The sequence below is a fragment of the Anastrepha ludens genome, chromosome 5 (genome assembly GCF_028408465.1).
Source record: "Anastrepha ludens isolate Willacy chromosome 5, idAnaLude1.1, whole genome shotgun sequence".
NCBI classification, from domain to species: Eukaryota; Metazoa; Arthropoda; class Insecta; order Diptera; family Tephritidae; genus Anastrepha; species Anastrepha ludens.
In genome coordinates, this window is record NC_071501.1 from 122,016,294 (window position 1) to 122,024,686 (window position 8,393).

General features: G+C 38.5%; 1 protein-coding gene across 1 annotated transcript; it reads right to left on the reverse strand.

The window, feature by feature from the left end:
* Window positions 1–205: 205 nt before the first annotated feature.
* LOC128862982 (U4/U6.U5 tri-snRNP-associated protein 1) lies at window positions 206–7,935 on the reverse strand. The gene is made up of 7 exons (XM_054101846.1): window positions 7,555–7,935; window positions 6,297–7,186; window positions 2,064–2,510; window positions 1,910–2,004; window positions 1,074–1,841; window positions 704–929; window positions 206–640 (listed from the first exon to the last, which is right to left on the reverse strand). Exons 1-7 carry the CDS (start codon window positions 7,793–7,795, stop codon window positions 488–490), a joined length of 2,820 nt encoding a protein of 939 aa, XP_053957821.1. The 5' UTR covers window positions 7,796–7,935; the 3' UTR covers window positions 206–487.
* Window positions 7,936–8,393: the final 458 nt, after the last annotated feature.

Genomic DNA, 8,393 nt, shown 5'->3' on the forward strand with positions numbered 1-8,393 from the left:
GAAATTCGACATTTTCAAGTGTGGTAAAAATATTGTTGTTTACGCTTCAAATAAAAAACTTATACTGACGTTTGTGCCTTACGACAGTAGCTCTCCAATGAATGTTTGGAAATGTGGATCGATGGAATAATAATCAAGTTACGCCATCTGTTGTAAAACCGCACGAACTTATAAATAGACCTATTAAATAAAAAATGCCTTTGAATATTTTATATTTGTTGTATTGCATTTTTTAGGCGCATTCAATTTATTGTAAGCATTCAGAATGAGAATTATTTAAGTAGTGGATTATTATTTTTTAAAATATCGTTATGCGTAACGGTTACGCGTGGTTACATAAAAAATGTCCGTTTGGGCTATTGCAATTTTCATTTTGGTATTGTATTGAAATGCTTACTAATTTTCATTTTATGTGAAAATAATTAATGGTACGAAAAAATGCATTCGTAACTTTCTAAACTAACAAAACAACTACTTAACGTATACCCTACTTATATTTGGATATCGTCGCACCACTAACTGCCGCCGTTTGCTTTCCTCCGCTTAGCACCACAAAAGGTGTTTTCGTCTCCTTTTGCTTCTGCTGCAACATGGTAAGTGTGCCCAAAGGTGTGTCTGTTGAGCTCATGGTCTTCATCAGCTGCAAATAGAAAAACATTGTAAATTATCTTACTGCATCATTGCGTTTACTAGCTGCACTTACGCCTTCTTGTTCCATTTTTTTTAGACGCTTCTCGATTTTATTTTTGCCTGGTCCCTTGCCATGAAATTTGTGCGATAGATAGCGAAACGCCTCCTTTGAATTCAGTATGCGTCCATTGTCGTCAATATATTCCAACTTGACGTTTGGCTTGAAACTGTCTTTGTCTTTGAAGTCCATAATGGGTCCAGCATGGAAGCGATCACGTCTACCAAACTTATCATCTTCACTTTAATTTGAGGAAAAGAAAAGATTTTATCTTAAATATGTTACAAGAGAATGTTGCGCGTATGTATGCTTGTTGTTGTTGCAACAGCTTAAACATGCCCCGCTCAAGTTTGGGGCGTATGTTTGCCCGTTATGGATTACTTACACTGCCGATTTGTCTTCGATGGAATAATTTTTCGCCTGCAGATGCGCCATCTTCGAGTTACTCGGCCGATTGTGCTCCTCTTTCTCAAGATAACCTTTGGACAAAGCCAAGCGCAAGGCGTTCGCCACACCTGCACCAACATCAGGCTCTTCATCCAGAATTGCTACCTCTTCTAGATTTTCGGCAATATCCTCAAACTCCGCAGGTTGTATGATCTCATCGGGATTAACCGAATTCCAAGTGCCATGATTAAGCTCGGGCTCATTGTGACGATCGTTGTTGCGATCCTCGTTGCCGTCATTCGTTTCGAAGTCCATCATATCGTTGGAGTCTTCGTCGCGGTTTCCGGCCATACCATAAGTAGGTATGTCACCAAGTGTGCGACAGAATTCGGCCGTGGCATTGAGCACAATGTTGCCATCTGCACCACGTATACCACCCTCATCGTCTGCACCATCAACGGGCTCTGTTTTAATTTCATGCTTGATGCTGTTCACATCGATGGGGAGTGGTTTCTTAATTATGTTCTCTTTTTGCTTTAACTTGCGCGCTTTGGAGAGCATACGCTCAAGATCATCATCTTCATCTTCAGCTTTCACTTCGGCCACTGCGTCTTTTATGTCCTCTGTCTCCATATTGTCGTCGTCGCGTTGCCGTTTTCTCCGATTACCCAGATGCTGTTCCATTGGCTCGTTATCCAGAGGCAACAAATCCTCAACCTTGAGTTTTCTCCGCAATTTCTTTACTTTTTTCTTTGGTTTTTTGAATCTATTACGAAAAAACGTTAAATTGTATTATCTACAGATAAGCAATTAAACAAAAAGCAAAAAACTTACTTTGTCAACTCGGCTTCGGAAAATGTGTCTGAGGCTAGCACGATTCTAGCATCCTCTAGCGTCTCCAGCCGTTTTCCTGCTAATTTAGTTTTTATCTGAAATCGAAACATTTTCAAAACCAGTCAACAAAAGAAAGACCAAACAGTTTATTTACCGCTAGCAATTTTCTCTGATGCTCGCGTTCTTCTTCCAAGCTATCGCCAATAACAAAGTCTCTCTTCTTTTTATTTCCATCAAGATCTTCATCGTATTTCTCCAAAATTCCGCGTTCAATTGGATTACCAAATTCATCGTACTGCTCTTCGTACACATTATAGCCATAGCTGAGAGGATTTTGTTTCTTGTTTTCGATGTTTCTACGATACCGCTCTTCGTCAATCAAATTTACGTTCACCAAAGCATCTTCGTCTTCATCCAAAACGCCCTTATCTTTTAGCGTCAATATGACCGTCTTACCTTCGGTGAACTCATTCATGTCGTGCTCCACTCGCAATCCTTTCAGGTGCTTATCGTTGTAGGCCTTGCGACGGGCGGCATCCTTTTCTTTTTCCACTAAATCATTTACACCAAACTCTGCATCCATTTCTTCGATCATTCTTGCCTGGCAAAATAAAACATTTCTTTAGTCAAAATGTATGTATGTATCTATACTAATATTATAAAGAGGAAAACTTTGTTTGTTTGTTTGTTTGTTTGTTTGTTTGGTTGTAATGAATAGGCTCAAAAACTACTGGACCGATTTTAAAAATTCTTTCACCATTCGAAAGCTACATTATCCACGAGTAACATGGATAATATTTTATTTTGGAAATAGGGCTCGAGATATAGGTCAAAACGTGGACCCGGGTAACCTTCGCACGTGTATGTACAATATGAGTATCAAATGGAAGCTGTTGGTGAATGCTTTAGTTCAGAGTATTTTTCATGCCGCTCCTTGACTAGGGTCTCGAGATAGAGACCAAAACGTGGACCCTAGAATGTGTTTGTACAATATGGATATCAAATGAAAGCTGTGTGCTTTAATACGGGGTAATTTTCATACCTATTGATGACTAGGGTCTCGAAATATATGCCAAAACGTGGATCCGCCGTATCTTTGCACCGAATTAAACCAAACTTACGCACATTGTTAAGTAAATATTGAAAATGGGTTTCGTAAAGTTGGGTTGTAATTCGGAGCACTGGCAACGGGTACAGCGTTCTTTTGAACCAGCCATAATGTCGCTTACTTTTTTAACGCTTGGGGCGGAACTGAACTGTCAAATTGACAGTGTGAGTTACAATGTGTCAATATTTCTTTCTGATTTGGATGCCATAAGGAAAAAACGTAAGTGCAACATGTAAAAATTGTTTGTGAATTTTTTTGGAGTGGATTTTGAAACAGTGAATAACTTCTTACGAAATTTGAGAATTTAATGTGAAATCCGAATGAAATTATGTGTTCGTGGAAAAAAAATTTTTTTCGTTTTTTTTTTTTTGAAAAATATAAATGGATAATGGTTAAAAAAGCTCCAATGCTTAATAAAACATATAAATTGAAACGAAAAATTCATGGATGATCAGGAAAAAAGACGATTGTTTATTCATATGCGTTGATTTGAAATTTAAAAACAATCTTCTTTTCAATTTATATTTTATATTTACTCAAAAACAAATAGAAAAACAAAAAATATTGTTTATGCCAAAGCGCTTGAATAAAGAATAAAGAAATATTGTAAATAATATGAAAATCATATATTTTATGTTCTAAACCATATCTATTCTATTTTAGTGTGCCCAGCGAAGGGGGCCGGGTTTGCTAGTGTAATATAAATATAGAAGTTTATTATTTTTATTCTGTTCACTAACATTTCTTCATATTTCTCAACTTGTAATTTCTGCTTTACGCTGATGATTTAAACATTTTCTCTCCTATTAGTTGACCCAATGGAGCTGCTGCTCTTCAATTGAAACTTAAAAAGCTAAATAATTGACGTATAGAAACCGATGGAATCTAACAATAAGAGAATGCTATCGTTTCCACGACAGTCGGCTCTACGTTACCGAAACGACCCGGATTTATATCCGGCCAAGGACTGTCACTCCAGCAGCATTCCCCGTATGTAAATATGGGGAATATTTATGCTGCTACAACAACAACAACAATAAGGGAATATCACAAAGCATTATTTTCTAAACTGCTCAATCCCATTCCCAGGTGATATCACATTGTGAACTCCACGCTTGATTGTATTAATGAATTTAGGCATTTGGAGATATATTTTCACACTAATTTGTTGTTGTAGCAGCAGAAACATTCCCCATACCTGTACGAGGAGTGCTGCTGGAGTGGCAATCCTTGACCGAATATTAATTCTAAAACTTGTATCCAAAAATTTGCAAAGAGGGGAAAGTAAGAGAGCAAAATGGCAATTCATTTTGAGGGGAAGTTACAAGTTTTTACTGAATAAATGTAAGTAAAGATATTTAAATATTTTTTTTTTAATTTTGAGCATGGCTTAATGCTAGAAGCTATTAAATATAGAGCAAACAGCAAGACTGTGTTGATGCAAACAAGTTGAATATTTCCAAGAACAAGCAAGTAATTAATATTTACTGCAAACAAAGGCTCCCTTTTAAAACACGGAAGTACGGAAATCTAAATTTTTATTGTTATGATTTCGCTCGCCGTTAATTCAATGGTTTTGAACCTTTTTCTATTTTCACGAATTTTAGCAGGTAGGCGAGTGATAATACGACAACAACAAAGAATTGAAACTCTTGACAATACAGGTTAGTGACGCCTAAAAAATGCTAGGTTTTTACAAAAAGTTTGGTAGTCAGTTGTTGCGCACCCCAAATGTATATTAACAAAAATAGAATGTGCGCTATTGTTGATTAGGGTTTTGCTTTCTTTAGCGAGTTACAACGAAACATCACCGAATTGGAGCAAACAGCAACAGTTGGTAGATGCAAACAAGTTGAATATTTCGCGGAACACTTCAAGTAATAAATATTCACTTCAAGCAAAAGCGCTCTTTTAAAACACGGAAGTACAGGCAAACAAAAGAAATGTAAATTATTATTATTATGATTTCGCGCGCCGAAATGTTTCCATTGTTATATGTTTTTGGCAGATGACAGGAAAGATGAACTAATTACCTCATCGTTTGTAAAACCCAAGCATTTCTTTAGGTTTTTCCAGTGCATCCTGTATTTTCAAGAATTTTAAACCTTTGTTGTTGTTGTTGTTGTAGCAGTAACTTTGCCGTCAGTGTAGTGTAACCACCGGTCGTCTTCGTCTAGCTCATCTAACGGTAGGCCCAGAAAACTAGCTGTTTCGACAGGTTGGGTCCAGAGGGAGAGGGGTGTTAGATGAGTGGGTTTGATGGGGCGTGTGAAAAGGTGCCTGGTGTCGTACGAGGTGCCTTCACATGCCGGACATATTTTTATTATGTCAGGGTCGATTCTGGATAAGTAGGAGTTTATCCTGTATGCAGCCGGCCGCCGTAGCCGAATGGGTTGGTGCGTGATTCGTCTACGATAGGAGGTGGTTGCACTCCGATAACGGTATTCGGGGGTCGGGAGCTTAGGAAGGTGGTAATGGTCTCCCGATGAATGTTGTTTATGGTCTGTCTGTATATTCCCATGGCAGCTGGTTCTACATTACCGGAATGACTCGGGTTTTTTCCGACCAAGGGCTGTTGCCCCAGTAAACTAGCCCTGTCTAGTGAACCATATCCCACCCGCCTTTGTTGTTGTATTACCATTCGCCTACTTGCTAAAATTCGAGATAATTTTAAGTTGTATTTAACTACCTACACTTTATAATTTGTCGGTTATATTTCAAAACGCACAAAAACTGCAATCAGCAAAACTAAAACGAACAGGTATAAATATCAGCTGTGGGAATTGTAGCAGAGCAGCAGAAGCGGTAGCTGGAGCACTCATGAGTAATTTGCAAGTTCTTTGCTACTCCTCCAACTATAGGGAGCATTTAACATTATTTTTTTTTTTTTGACTATTCCTCTGAGCTGCCAGCAGCAAAGCTTGGAGCGAGATATTATTATTGCTATTGGTGCTACGAAGTAGTTCATGCTTACACTGTTTCAAAATTCAGAGTAGGAACCTACGTTGTTTTGATGTATAATATTTCGAGCTGGCTTTAACGAAAGTACTCATAGCGCTAATGCGCCTATGAATTCAGCTTTATCTCAGTTTAACTTTATCGCAAATTTTTTAGACCTACCAGACTCTAAGTTTGTGCTTAAACCTTTTATAATGATCTCATCTCTCCTATTCTGCTTTATGTGTGCCTATTTATCTCAAACTTCCGTACCATATTTTATAATCGACATAAATAATTAAATAAAGAAATATATGTACATATATGTAAAGCTCTACATACCCTTTTTTCAGCCTCCCTCTTTTCATCGACCGCACGTCTGCTTCGGGAGACCCATTTGGATACATCATCCGCTTCCTCGTCTGATTCGCCTAGTGTGCGTATACGTGCCAACTGATTTTCCAGGAATCGTTTTTCTTTTCGTTGTTTCAGTTTCTCACGCATTTTTTCAGCTTCCGCCTTATCTTTCAAATTCGCTGCCGGCTTGTGTAAGAACTCGCCCCATTCATCTTTATAAGCCGAGAGTTCTTTTTCACCAGGCTGCACCTTTTTCGCTTCTGCGGCTGCAGCAATAGAAGTTGACGACGGTTTTGTAGGGCCACTATCAACTTCAAGAGGTTTTAAACCCAATTTGGCGCGCAGCTTATTTGTTTCTTCAATAGAAAGGCTATCGCCAGCTCCATTTTCAGGGATAGGCGATGGTGAACGTTTTTCGCGGGGTTGGCGATCTTTCGGTTTTTCTACAGGTCTGTCGCGGTCACGTTCACGATGGTGCCGATCTGGCTCAACACGATGCTCTCGTCCTCGTACACGTTCCCGCTCACGATCACGCTCTTTTTCACGTACTTCTCGATCCCGGGCACGCTCCTTATCTCGTTCACGTTCTCGATCTCTTTCCATGCGTTCACGATCTATATCTTTTTCTTTACGTCGCTCCACTTCTCGTTCCCTTTCATAGCGCTCCCGTTCTTTTTCTCGTTCACGCTCACGAGCCCATTCTTTCTCTTTTTCACGTTCTTTGGCGCGTTCCAACTCCTTGAGACGTTCATAATCCTTTTCTCGTTCATTAATATGCCTCGAGAGCTGCGGCGGCGGTGGTGGTTCAACTTCACTGTCTTTTCCATAAGATCTCACTGGCAGATCATCCAGGGGTACCTCAACACAATCAGAACCTGAAAATGGAGAAACAAATGATTTAATACGAAGTCAAACTGTTTCGGAGCCTCGATTAATACGGAGATGTCAATTTCAAGACCTCTTTCAATTATTGGCGAAATTTTCTTAAATTCTCAATATCTGCTGGGAAATCTGAAAAATAGTAGAAAGAAAAAAACGCGATGATTTATTATACATCCTAAAATGGTTGTGTAACTCTTGGAATAGAATACAAGTTTTCATTATACATTTTTTCATGAAAATCGCCCTTTGCATTAATGCTTGCATGCTATTCCAATAAAAGCGGCCTTGACACGCTTATCGTGAGTTACACGCTCTTAATGCTACTATTTAGATGTACACTAACACCTCGAGGCGCACTTACTGTCATCTGAGTCCGACTCCTCAAGCGCAATCACTTCCGTGGGACGTTGACGCTCCTTCTCACGCTCGCGGTCTCGTTCCCGGTGCTTCTTATGGCGGTGGCGCTCCTTATGTTCCTTGTGACGTTTGTGTTTATGGTGACGATGTGAAGATGAACTTTCGCCTTCTTGAACTCCATCAATGCTACGATGTTTATGTTTCTTATCTTTCTTATGTTTTTTTCCACTCGTTGAAGAACCCATGTTACTCACTTCTCACTTCTTGTTTACAACTGCCAAAATTTTTTGATAAAACTCACCAAGAAATTTTTTTTCAGCAATCACTATAAACGTTTTTCCCTACCTGTCTTTCACGCCTTGTACCACGATTGTTCAACCACTTTTGTGGTTATCGATATTTTTTCACGTAGAGGCATTGCCAGTCGCAATAACGCATAGGGCGGATGAGGATGTGAACTGTAAAATACTTAGAGCAATAAAATAAAAAATGTACTAGATTGAAACGCAATATTAAAGATTTACATATAAGTTTTAAAATGCGACATTTTCAAGTTTTAGTTGAATACTTTGAAATTTATTATTAATGTAAAGGAAACTAAATTTTCCCAATTACATGAGCATTTCAAAAAGCATTGGCACTTAAATGATACAAAATTTAAGTAATGCTATGCTCTCTCGGCACGTACTTCGCTCTCCCATTTGTCGTTCACTCTCTTTAACTTAATTCACTTCCCAGTTATCCTTCGAATTAAAAAAATGTGTTTTTTATCTTGTATCTGTGACTAATTTAGTATCAATTACTTTGCGTATCACGAATAAATCGTTGTTTTCCCTAATTTTA

What these genes read in the sequence shown, in the direction of transcription:
- LOC128862982 (XM_054101846.1), bottom strand. Translation starts at nt 7,795, where the DNA reads ATGGGTTCTTCAACGAGTGGAAAAAAACATAAGAAAGATAAGAAACAT. An exon ending in GGAGTCGGACTCAGATGACA is followed by an intron (nt 7,187 to 7,554) that starts GTAAGTGCGCCT and finishes CTCCATTTTCAG; the next exon opens with GTTCTGATTGTGTTGAGGTA. An exon ending in AAAAAATGGAACAAGAAGGC is followed by an intron (nt 641 to 703) that starts GTAAGTGCAGCT and finishes TTCTATTTGCAG; the next exon opens with CTGATGAAGACCATGAGCTC.